The sequence below is a fragment of the Sinocyclocheilus grahami genome, unplaced genomic scaffold (assembly GCF_001515645.1).
Source record: "Sinocyclocheilus grahami isolate Dianchi unplaced genomic scaffold, SAMN03320097.WGS_v1.1 scaffold1984.1, whole genome shotgun sequence".
Lineage (NCBI taxonomy): Eukaryota > Metazoa > Chordata > Actinopteri > Cypriniformes > Cyprinidae > Sinocyclocheilus > Sinocyclocheilus grahami.
This window is the reverse complement of record NW_015507163.1, coordinates 85,923-99,201: the sequence shown is the minus strand read 5'-3', so window position 1 is coordinate 99,201 and position 13,279 is coordinate 85,923. Positions and strand designations below refer to the sequence as shown.

General features: G+C 38.8%; 1 protein-coding gene across 1 annotated transcript; it reads left to right on the top strand.

Annotated features, from left to right (window-relative positions):
• Positions 1–830: 830 nt before the first annotated feature.
• On the top strand, positions 831–12,575 carry LOC107573615 (oxysterol-binding protein homolog C2F12.05c-like). Its single transcript, XM_016260043.1, has 4 exons — positions 831–1,029; positions 6,077–6,550; positions 7,109–7,482; positions 12,336–12,575. Exons 1-4 carry the CDS (start codon positions 831–833, stop codon positions 12,573–12,575), a joined length of 1,287 nt encoding a protein of 428 aa, XP_016115529.1.
• The last annotated feature ends 704 nt before the right edge of the window (positions 12,576–13,279 follow it).

Below are 13,279 nucleotides of genomic sequence, written 5' to 3'. Positions count from 1 at the left end.
GTAAATCTGGGTATCATCAGCATAGCTGTGATAGGCAATTTGGTTCTTTCTCATTATTTGACTTAGTGGGAGCATATACAGGCTAAACAATAGCGGTGCAAGAATTGAGCCTTGTGGGACTCCGCATGTCATGGACGTCCACTTAAACTTATGCTCTCCTATTACTCACATAATAACCTCTCCCTTTCTATACATTTGCACACATTTTCCTAGATCAACCTTGAGGTTCCATTTTGTTGTTTTCAGCGTAAGCCTGTGTACAAAGGCTAAACTTTAAAATACATTTATTTTTAGTTGTTTTAACTATAAAACTGAAAAAATATTGAAAAGGCAATTATACATTTACACACCTAAAATACATATAACAAGAGCATGCTCACAGATGAGAACAAAACAGCGTTGGATGAAGTGGATTAAAGCCCTGCACGGGTCTCAAATATAGGCCCTAGCCCGTCTTTTTTCCCCTTTTCCCAAAAAAAGCTTATACTACTGTTTAAGCTATTAAAATAGTTCAGATTTGTATGTAATGGAAAAGTGATTATATTTCGTTTCGTTTTTTTATAAAGTAAATTTAGAAAAACATTTGGAGTATTTTTTGTTCGTTAAATTTAATTGTTTTGTTTTTTTAAGCGGCAGACAGTGAATTGATCATAGTCTATAGCCTATGTTCAGTCAATTTAGCCTTCTCAAATCATCAGGACTTGCCTAAAAAAAACAATCATGACTTTACAGTGAGCATTGAGCAAGATCTGACAGCTCCTCTGAACACCAGTGATTCTGACACTGAGAATGAAGCAAAGCCCTCACAAACTGAGACAGCAGATATAGAAATGAAGCCACCTGATGCAGATCTTGACCATCAACCCTTCCCAGATGCTTCTTCAAGTGCAGCAGAAGCCAATAATAAGTCTGTTATTACGTCTGAAATCCTTCCTCAAGAGATAGTAGTGAGTGAAACACGTGACACTAAACCAATAATAGACGAGCATCCTAAAGAGTATAATCATCCGTCTCCAGCAGAAAGACGAGGTTTGTTTCCATACATTCTCAATTCATGACCAAGAATTCAGCATTCTCATTTCTCCTTCTTGTATTAAGTACATTCTTGTAATATTTACAATTATAATAAAAACAAAACAAAACTTAAGCTTTGTATATTAAAGCAAATCTGTTAAATATTTCATTTAATCAGTGTTAAGGAGTCTGATCATCAATATGTGATTTTGTTGCTGTAGTGAATATAATCATTTCTGTGAATCAGCTATATAGCTCAATGTATCATGATTTGATACAAGAGTGAGACTGCAGTTATACTGTATATCGGCACACTTAGAACACTACAGTCCAATCAGATTAAAGGGTGTTAAAAATGTTATATTAAATAGCATTACAACAGCTCTTAAATCATGTTTGCTTTGACCTGATTAAAATAAACAGTTCAAATTAAGACATTTTCACATGACTTGTATCAGGACTTCAAATGTTCAAAGCATCATGCATAACTAATGAAGAGCATTGCTCATGTCTTATTTTCTGTGAACAGTCAAAAAGTCTTGCTTTATTGTTATTCTTGTTTCTTTTTTTCAGATTTGGGAATTACAAGGAGCACTTTCTCAAAGGTCAGTCACTCAGAAAGTCCAGAGCAATGTACAAAAAGAGCAAACGCTTGGCCAAAAGATGGTCATAAAAAGCCCTTGAAAGGTGAACACAATAACAGGACCAGCGGTCAGACCTGCATAAACCTAACCCTAACCCCTGATTCTGACACTGAGACAGAAGCAAGTCTAGAAAGACAAATAATGAACCCTGAGCCCCCTGAAACTGCACACGAGTCAGATTTAGATAATGATGAGGCAAGACCACAACATAACAGCTTCTTGCCAGAGACAACTGTGAGCAGAAGAAAACATATACCCTTTAAGTTTGGTTTAATTGGCATAATTGGCATTATTGGCATTATTGTATGTATTATTCTTGTTTTGTATTTTGCATTTGACCTTGATTTTTAAGTTATAGACCAACACAAATGCCAATAAAAGGAATATATACTGTTGAAAATACAATGAAATAAACATCTGATTGCTGGGGTAATTTTCTTTTAGAATAGGTAAACAAAAGAATGAAGGAAACTTCCAAATGTGATTTAAACTCTTTTTTAAACCATGACATTGATTTCAGTGAAGATTTCCCTTAACCCAGGCTTTTGAATGTCTGGCAGAATGATCAGGTGTGATGTTGATTGTCAGAGTTAATGTGAATGGTCTGCTAACAGAATTACCGTGCTTTTACCACGTACCATTTTTACATTATTATGATTTTTTTTTTGATTGATTTTTGTTTGTTGGTTGAAAGATACATTACAACATGATACTTTTTCTTGAAGGATGCTATGAAGCTGTCTAAGTATTTAAAGGGAAGTAAATTAGTAATTTCTATTAAAATAAAAGAGATAACAGTTTTTAATACATTGCATTATGTTGTTGGTGGTTTAATTAAGATTAATAAAAAATAGTGTACCCTATTAAGCGGTTTGAGTGTGTTACTTTCAGTGCAAAGTACTTTCCAATGCATTTAATGAAATGGTGTTTTCCTGGAGCTGCCTGAAATTGTAATCAGGTTTCAGGTCATGTCATGCCTTTCATATATTCTTTAGTAAATTAAAATATGTCTATGGATGAGCCTGAACCAGAAGTTTATTGGATTATATGAACTATAGGCTGAATGGATGGTTCACAGGCCTTCTACACCATATTAATTTCTTCTTCTCTTTGCGGTAAAGATGTACTGTAACAAAAACAGAGCGGATTTGCTTTTAGAGTCACATGATTTAAAGAAGGTTTTCCTTTTGCAGAAAGTGAAAGTGTGTTTGTACAGGGTGTGTCCTATAATACTTTACAGCATGCGATTACTTGCAACAGCACATCTTACTCCATCCCTGTGTTGTCTCTTATCATTTAGCAATAAAGCAAAAATAACCTGATAATGCTGATAACAACGACAATGGCCTCCAAGGACTGACCGGTTATATTGCTATAATCAGTAAAAGTGTATAGGGAAAACCAGCAACATGGTAAACGGCAGTGGTGTACAATGTTGTTCTAAGATGATGAGGCAAAGTTAACTTATTTTTGGATTATCAAAGCTTGATGAACACTGCAGGTGCCATGATGGTCACAGACATGGAGATGTAATTTCATCAAACTGAAAAAACCTTCACAGATCACGTTTTCATGTCATTCCAAGTTTCGCAAAGTAGTGATATCAAGTGGTTCAGTTCATTTTTATTTTTTAATTAGTCCTTCTATTACTAGTGATGGATATTCTGGTTCTTTGTGGGAGCTAAATCATTTACTCAGCAATGACTCTTTCAGTTCTCAAATGGCTTTTTATTTAGTACCGCTTATGGCTTTTATAATTCCTTAAAATGTAGCAAATTGTTAATTGGTATGCATGGACATACAAATCTTAAATTATTTAGTGTAATCAACATGGATCAACAAACTCTGAGCAGAGGTTTTCTCTTTGCAATAGAACAGGAAAGGGAAGCTGTTTTTGCCTAAAGAAACGTCTGATTTCCAAGAAGAGTCTCTTGTTGGAGAAAACGAAACAATTTAAAACATGAATAAACAGGGTGTGTATGTCCTACATTCCTACATGTACAGAATGCAGACTCATTTGTTTCACCAGAAACTGTGATCAGGTTTAGTGTGAAATAAGCAGTGATTACCACACTTTCTCTTCTGAGAAACAGAAACTGAAACAAAAGACCGCAGAATTTCCCCTAAATCCCCTGAGGAAAATGTTGTGTACTGTGAAATGGCTTTTCAGATGAGATTATATGACATGGATCAGAAAAAATACCATCCAGTCTGGGAACATCAGCCCTGAGTAAACGGATTCACAGCAGTATTAGTGAGGTACTAACCAGATGTAATCTACTTTCAGGGAAATCTTCATTTGTAAAAAGAAAACTTTTCTGTTAGGATTAGTGTTTGGGTTAATATAGTTTTATAACTAGCTCTATATAAAAGCAAAATAAATGCAATGTCCTCAGTGTGTGTGTGTGTGTGTGTGTGTGTGTTTCAGACCCACTGTAGCTGTTTCTTCAAAGACAAAATGGCTAAAAATGCTTGCATATGTTTCTAAAACAAAGAAAGTCTTTTGGGGAACATTCTCAGAAGAAAAACAATTATAGAAGAGAGTGAACAATGTTGTAATTCTATCTCAATTGTTTACATTTTATTTTGTATATTTACTTTTTATAGGACAGCGGGCAGAGAGATTGGGATGTGACCATGCAGGTCAGACATGAAACAGGGTCCCTGTAAGCCACAGTTCAGACCATATGCCTAGCGTTAGTGGTGACTGAGATAGAAATGCTGCACAACAAGCTCACAGGTCACTTGCACATCATGGGGATTTTATTTCAGTTTTTACAACTTCTTTTAAACTGCTGCTGCTGCTGCCTTCGAGCCATACTTTATGGATTAATCCAACATGAGCCTGAACCATAACTTTATTAGATTATATGAAATATAATCTGACTGGCAATTTAATTTCATTACTATCTAGATAGATCACAGGCCTTCTAAACCAAGTAATTCCAGACTAAACTTCATATTTGGAAATACTTTTCTAAACTATTTAAAATATGTTCCAGAGTGCTGATTCATTTATTTCCGGCAAGATCTTGGATAAACTTGCAGGTTTAGTTTTTAAAAGGCAGCTATTACCATTAATACTTTCTTTTTCTGATGAACAAAGACTGAAACAAAAGACTGGGGAACATTTTTCCCTGAAGTATATGTTTATTGTTGTGTACAATGTTTCAGACATGCTTTTCAAGATTATTTGGTCAGTTTAACATCAGAATTACATGCAGAAGCATGTTTATCATGATAATGACAGGAGCTCTTGATTTAAATTAAACTTTCAGAGGGCGTTCTGTTATGTGCATGCTCATTAATATCTTAACATGTTCTTAAATTATCAGCATTAAAGTTCATTAGTATGTGCTTTACATTACAGTACATTACAAAAGAAGCTCTGAGTTCTTTAACTGGATGTAGATATTTGCAACCACCCAGTCCAGAGTGGTTTTAAGATCCATGTATACTTGAACATGCATCTAGGACAGAGACAATCAGGATTAGCAAGTTTATCATTGATGTTCAAACAATTCCCACTCGCTATAAATCTCCTAACTGTGATATTTTCATAAATAGAAGTCGTATTTTTTTCATCTGAAACGTGCAGCGATTTATTTTCCAAGGCCACTCATATAATGCAGAAACACCCACGAAGCAAACAAAACACGCGCAACGCGTGGCAACAGAAGTGCGCGCTCTCAGACTCTCTCTCTCTCGCTCTCTCTCTCTCCTTACTGTCAGATAACTTTAGTAACTTGTGCATTTTACTTACTTGCTTTTGAAATATCCGACCGAACTACAAACTTTATGTCTGTGAGAAAGGGATATTCACTCGACAAGCTCGCATATCTGTGCCGCCGCGCATTCAATCCACTCAGCGTAAAGGTTTGGGAAGAAGGTCTGTCTAACTGTGGCTAGTTCCACATTGAAAGCATGAAGGCTGTCTTTATAACTGCTATAGTGTAAACAGTAATACAAGTTGGGATTTTAACATTGGAAACTGACAAGTAATAAACAAAAGATCAGTATTGGGGAGGATTACAAACGGTCAGTAAACAGGCAGTAGATCAAGCACACAAACTCTCTTCTCAAACAAACACTCCAGAAATCAGACAAAACACTCTCAGAACATTCAGAATCACTAATAAACTCCAAATACTAATTAACAAGATGGAGATCAAAAGGAAATGAACAAGTCTGAAGAGAAAAGTGATGACAGGATTTTTTTTTATAGAACCGCAGGTGTTCAATCCAGGTGTAATAGTAATTAGTCAGCAGGAACCAATCAAGCTTCTTCTTGGACACTTCTTGGATTTTGTAAAAGAGGGTGCCATGGAAAAGTATCTATAACTGGCTGCAGCAGAAGCATATACTCTTACTGATAACCTCTTTAAGCTTCTGTTCTTTTTATTCTCATTTGTTTTCAGCTGCAAAACAAAATGGACATAAAGCAAATGCTCAGGAAGAAAAGATAGTCATGAGATCAGACCAATCTAAAAGTGTTCAGAATAACACGACCAGCAACCCTGAAGACTCTGTCATTCAGCCACATCTGCACACTGATCACATCAGTAATAACACTGAAAACAATCATGACTTTACAGTGAGCATTGAGCAAGATCTGACAGCTCCTCTGAACACCAGTGATTCTGACACTGAGAATGAAGCAAAGCCCTCACAAACTGAGACAGCAGATATAGAAATGAAGCCACCTGATGCAGATCTTGACCATCAACCCTTCCCAGATGCTTCTTCAAGTGCAGCAGAAGCCAATGATAAGTCTGTTATTACGTCTGAAATCCTTCCTCAAGAGATAGTAGTGAGTGAAACACGTGACACTAAACCAATAATAGACGAGCATCCTAAAGAGTATAATCATCCGTCTCCAGCAGAAAGACGAGGTTTGTTTCCATACATTCTCAATTCATGACCAAGAATTCAGCATTCTCATTTCTCCTTCTTGTATTAAGTACATTCTTGTAATATTTACAATTATAATAAAAACAAAACAAAACTTAAGCTTTGTATATTAAAGCAAATCTGTTAAATATTTCATTTAATCAGTGTTAAGGAGTCTGATCATCAATATGTGATTTTGTTGCTGTAGTGAATATAATCATTTCTGTGAATCAGCTATATAGCTCAATGTATCATGATTTGATACAAGAGTGAGACTGCAGTTATACTGTATATCGGCACACTTAGAACACTACAGTCCAATCAGATTAAAGGGTGTTAAAAGTGTTATATTAAATAGCATTACAACAGCTCTTAAATCATGTTTGCTTTGACCTGATTAAAATAAACAGTTCAAATTAAGACATTTTCACATGACTTGTATCAGGACTTCAAATGTTCAAAGCATCATGCATAACTAATGAAGAGCATTGCTCATGTCTTATTTTCTGTGAACAGTCAAAAAGTCTTGCTTTATTGTTATTCTTGTTTCTTTTTTTCAGATTTAGGAATTACAAGGAGCACTTTCTCAAAGGTCAGTCACTCAGAAAGTCCAGAGCAATGTACAAAAAGAGCAAACGCTTGGCCAAAAGATGGTCATAAAAAGCCCTTGAAAGGTGAACACAATAACAGGACCAGCGGTCAGACCTGCATAAACCTAACCCTAACCCCTGATTCTGACACTGAGACAGAAGCAAGTCTAGAAAGACAAATAATGAACCCTGAGCCCCCTGAAACTGCACACGAGTCAGATTTAGATAATGATGAGGCAAGACCACAACATAACAGCTTCTTGCCAGAGACAACTGTGAGCAGAAGAAAACATATACCCTTTAAGTTTGGTTTAATTGGCATAATTGGCATTATTGGCATTATTGTATGTATTATTCTTGTTTTGTATTTTGCATTTGACCTTGATTTTTAAGTTATAGACCAACACAAATGCCAATAAAAGGAAAATATACTGTTCAAAATACAATGAAATAAACATCTGATTACTGGGGTTATTTTTTTTAGAATAGATAAACAAAAAAAATGAAGGAAACTTCCAAATGTGATTTAAACTCTTTTTTTAAAACCATGACATTGATTTCAGCAAATATTTCCCTTAACCCAGGCTTTTGAATGTCTGGCAGAATGATCAGATGTGATGTTGATTGTCAGAGTTAATGTGGATGATCTTCTAACATAATTACTATGCTTTTACCAGGTACCATTTTTACATTACTATGATTATTTTAGTTTGTTTGGTGAAAGATACAGGACAACATGATAATTTTTCTTGAAACATGCTATTTAAATGATTTCAAGGAATGTAAGTTAGTAATTTCTATTAAAATGAAAAAGATAACAGATTTGAATACATTGCGTTATGTTGTTGATGGTTTAATTAAGATAAATAAAAACATATTGTAACTTATTAAGGGGTTTGAGTTTGTTACTTTCAATGCAAAGTACTCTCCAATGCATTTAATGAAATGGTGTTTTCCTGGAGCTGCCTGGAATATTTTTTAATCACCTTTCAGGTCATGTCATGCCTTCCAGGTATTCTTTAGTAAATTAAAATTGTATATGGATGCGCCTGAACCAGAAGTTTATTGGATTATATGTTCATCAGTGATTGTATATCAAGAGCAAGGACATGTTTGTGTGCATTTTGTTTTGTGCTTTTACCAGAACAAAGCGTACGATCGTCTGTGTGCGCATTGTGCACGAGTGCAAGAGAGAACCGATAACAGCAGCAACGAGCGCTCGTTATAACACAGTCCAGCGATAGATCGCCTGTTGTTTAACACAGACCAACGAATCTGTTATCAAATGGAGAGGTTTCTTTAGGTACATCCATGCATGCTGCGAGATGTTGCAAAACGTGGTGGGGAGTCGTGGGGACACATGTCCCACCCGTACATAAAAATATAACACAGAATGAATAGTCTTGTTTTATTTGTTATATGTAATTTCCCGCGACTTTCCAAAAGAGGAGAAAAATATTGAGATTGACGTCAAATTTGCCGTCACTACCTCAGCCGTTGTATAGAAACACCCTAGCAGCAGCGCTAATTCTTTTTTTGTCATTTACTGTCAAGGTAATATAAGACAAAGTAGAGCATTATAAATGTGTTTTTTTTTTTTTTTTAAATGAAGATATTTAAAAATCACTAGATCTGTGATGTTGACAACTGTGGAAACGGGTCATCACAGTCCAATCTTAAATCTCTATTTGATCATGTGACAAGATAACACTCCGGCGGCTAGTTTAAATGAGTAAACAGATTAGCCGAGCATGCCATTCAAACATAAAAGTGGTTGTAAGAAGAGACAGGAGAGAAAACATCAGGAGGAGAAGACAGCAAAGCTGCCAAAATTAGATTATTTCGGATTTTTTACTACTTCCCAGTGCCCTCCCAGCAGCAATATGTGTACATTGGATCAGCATGCTTCACCAACTAACGTTACACCGCTGTCTTCATGTAGCAGGTAGTCTAGCCTTAAGAGCAAGCTAGCTAATGTTAGTGTATAGGCTATTGCTAGCTAATGTTGGTGAAGCTGAATGCACTTTGCAGGACACGGAGGCGCCAGCGCGATCACTCACTTTCTGATTTTTTTTTCTAACAGTGGAAACAACTTAAAATATGCTGTAATTTTTGCTCATAAAGGTAAGAGTAATACATTCGGAAATGTAAATGGTCTACTTTAATTTCTGTGCATTCACAATATCAATAAAACGTTGGGCTTTTATAAAATAAATAGGAAAACAGAGAATGCGCTTGCCATCTTGTCTTGAACAGGAGCGCCTCACAAGGATGAACCGAAATTCAACAAATTAAGTCACAGATTTGATAAATATATCTATAGAAGAAAGCTTTACATTACTACTTTAAAACGAAATAATTCAAATCGAAAACAAAAACTCTTTCATTATGTAATCCGTAAAGATGCATTTCTCTCTAAAGGCACGTCCAATGAGGAGATGGAGAGTCATTTTTTCATCACCATCTAAACAATAAAAACAAGGAAAAGCCTTAAACAGGCCGATTATATTTTTTCAGATTTTTATGTTGCTCTGCTTTGAATACCTTAAAATGTAAAGGATTTGCTGCAACGCAATTTTGTCTGATATGTGAATTATTTATTGCCCTATTTTTTTTAATCCATGCAGCAAATGTTTTAAAAACAGCTTTACAAATTACTTTATTGCATTCCAGATGATTTTAAAGAATGTTACACTAAAATTTTACGGGTAGCTTGAATGTAAAACAGTGTCATGAATTCGTTGTATTCCCATTTGTAAAATAGACTACAAATTAATTGTTGTAGGCTAACCCGATCTCATGAAAGTGCGTATAGCACGATTTTCTGTTTCTATTTGACGTAATGTTTATACGCAGAAATTGAAATTAAATTCGTAATTAATGGCATGGCTGGTTCAGTCGACAGAAATACGGGACACACAGGCTTATAATTTACTGCTTGCTGAAATGTTTGCGGTGCAGATCTCAGGTCATTCGGAGCGCTCGTGCTACACACAGTGCGTTCAGCCGTAGCCTACACCTGCAGGCGCCACTGTGTGTATGTGCTTGTGTATTACATTTGTGTGTGGTTGTTGCAGCTAAAGTTGGCCATGATTCGGGACATGGTGTTAATAATTTTTAGACCTCTTTCTTATCTAGTCTCTTGCTTTTCGGAGAGGAATGCGGTTGCCACGATTACTGTGCTAAAAAAAAAAGTTTGAGGTAATTTCAGCACCACAGCACTGAAACACTCAATGCTTCTGATAACCTTTTGCCTTCTGTGCTTTGCAAATACAATAGGTAACATGCTGATGGCTGTAAAATTCAACACGATTAATTTGGTAGCCTACTTCTGGCTGCTGCGTCCAAGCACACGCACAGCCGCACAGCCGTGTGTGTTAGAGAGAGACGCACGCAAAGAGTTTCAAATTGAGTTTCGATGTTCAATTTAATATAAGAAACTGATAAGATACTGATTTTAGTTGGTCTAATTTTTAGTTGGCAAAAATGTGCTTATATGGGTTCCCTTCTAGACACGAGCGCTGTGTGTTTGTATGTGCTTTATAACCGTGCACCCCAGGGGGCCCGTTGTAATAGCCTGCACTGGGGCCCGTCATTACTAAGTTACGCCACTGTTCCGACCACATTAGTGCCCAAGCTAAATGTAGGAGAGGTTGATTATTGCTGTGGCGGGTTTCCCAATAATCTATGACGTGTCCCTGTTTGCATACAGGTACACGTCATAAATAAAATAAAAAAAGAGGCGTGGACCAAGTTGTCTGAGATTGTTGGTGTTCCTGGTGAGTTGCTGATGTGCATTAACGTTATAGGAATAATAATCTAATGATATAATAAATAATAGTATAATAGTCCCAAGTTCACTTTTAAACCTTTAAATCAATTTCCCTGATTATACTTAAGTAACATTTTCAATGCAGGACTTTTACGTGTATCAGAGTATTTTTACAGTGTGGTATTAGTGCTTTATACATTATGAGGTAAAGGATCTTAATACTTCATCCACAACAATATTTAATGAGGTTAACTTATAACATCACCCTCCTTGTGGTCAGTCTGCACAAGATCAACAAGTGTGTTTGCTTTGCGACCCCTTTTAAATACAAGATAAGCATTCGATCTACGTCAGAGCATCCACGAATCTTTCTACAGCGTTGTTGGCAGGGCGGCCAGAGCGATTTTTGATGCTCTCGACGGCGGCGGTGTGAACGCACAGTTAGCGTTATTAATAAAGAAACGTGAATTAATGAGACAGTAAAGAGAGGGACATGCTTGATATTAAAAACACAGACAGCATTACAAACTCAAAGCCGCAAAACAGAACTCAATCCACTTCTGACTAGATGTTTTCTGCGCGCGAGGTTCGAGTGGAATATGGACAAGCAGTAGACTTTGTCTTCAGTGGCGCGCCTAAAACAGTCAAAATGCCTGCACTGGTGTGTATTCACATAAAGACGGTCGACATAAGCACCGTGCATTATTCTTCACTCACTCATTCTCTCTCTCTCTCTCTCTCTCTCTCTCTCTCTCACACACCCACAAACAACTCTGAAGAGAATGAATCCCCCTGTAAATCAACCTCACAGTAAAAGCCCTGCACAATTTTTGACGGTAAGTTGCATATTTGTGTATTTTAGTTTCCATGGTCCTAATAAAGTTACTATTATTAAAACGTTATTGAAAAACAAACAAACATGCATTTTATATCATTTTAGGCTATATATATTGTGGCGAGTATCCCGAGTCCAGATTAGCGTCGCCCTGGAAACGCCGCTTCCCCACTGATCACCGACGCACAACACCTGTGCGCGATGAGTGGCGCACCTGGAGCTCGTTCCCGCTGGCCTTAAAAGCCAGGAGAAGAGACACCAGCGGGAGAGCACCCCAGAGCTCCAGGCAGGATTAACGATTGTTCTCCTTATTTCACAGACTCTGAAGGCACCCAGGGAGAGGGATCTGCACCACGGCACTTCACCCCACGAGCACCACTCTGAGACGGGCACCGAGCACCAGTCATCAAGGGTACGTGTGATCAGTGTGTGTGGGCAAATAAATCACCCTCCGGGGCTCTTTCGACCAGTACCGAGTCTGTGCTCTCATTCACCCGGCGACATATGGTGGAGAATGCGGGCAGAACAGGTGAATTGAGACAGAGACGGGTACCGCCAGGTGGCCTTAACGATATCTGTGCTTCTTCTAGGAGAAACCGCTCTCTTCCCCCGGACACATGGAAGAGGTCATCCGCCGCCTAACGGAGCTCTCGGCCCGCCAGCAGCAGTTTACAGAGCGACTGGCCGCCCGGCAGGAATATACTGGCCGGGTCGTGGAACAGCTGCAGGCCAGCGTGGCGGGGCCTCCCGGAAGCGCCGGTCAGAGCGCACCAATACCTCGGCCAGTTGACCGAGAACGACGACATCGAGGCTTACCTCCATACGTTTGAGGTCATCGCGACCCGGGAGGGGTGGGTCCAGGAAGAGTGGGCTCGCATCATCCCTTCCTCACCGGAGAAGCGCAGCGGGCCTATTATGCCCTGAGGGCACCCCGGAACGAACAGTATGACGAGCTCAAAGCCGAAATCCTAGCCCGGGTGGGCCTATCGCCCATGGGCATCATGCCCCAGGACAAAAAGGTCGAGGCGGTAAAGGAGTTCCCCCGTCCCGCCAACAAGACCCAGGTACGGGCCTTTTTGGGGTTGGCGGGCTACTACCGATGCTTCATTCCGAACTTCTCCTCTATAGCCTGCTCCCTGTCAGACCTTACCAAGAAGGGGCAGCCGGAGAAGATAGACTGGACTCCCGAGACCGAAGCCGCCTTCCAGGCCCTCAAGACGGCCCTGACGTACTCCCCGGTCCTGCATGCCCCAGACTTCGGCTGCCCCTTCACCTTATATACGGACGCCTCCGGCACCGGTTTAGGGGCAGTCCTCTCCCAGCTCCGGGATGGAGAGGAACACCCCATAGTCTACATCAGCCGGAAACTCTCCCCCGCGGAGACCAGGTACGCCACCCTGGACGTAATACCCCCACAACGAGTTGTGTGTTTCCCCACAGGACCAGGGCGACGCCTAGGGGGGGGGAATGTGGCGAGTATCCCGAGTCCAGATTAGCGTCGCCCTGGAAACGCCGCTGCCCCACTGATCACCGA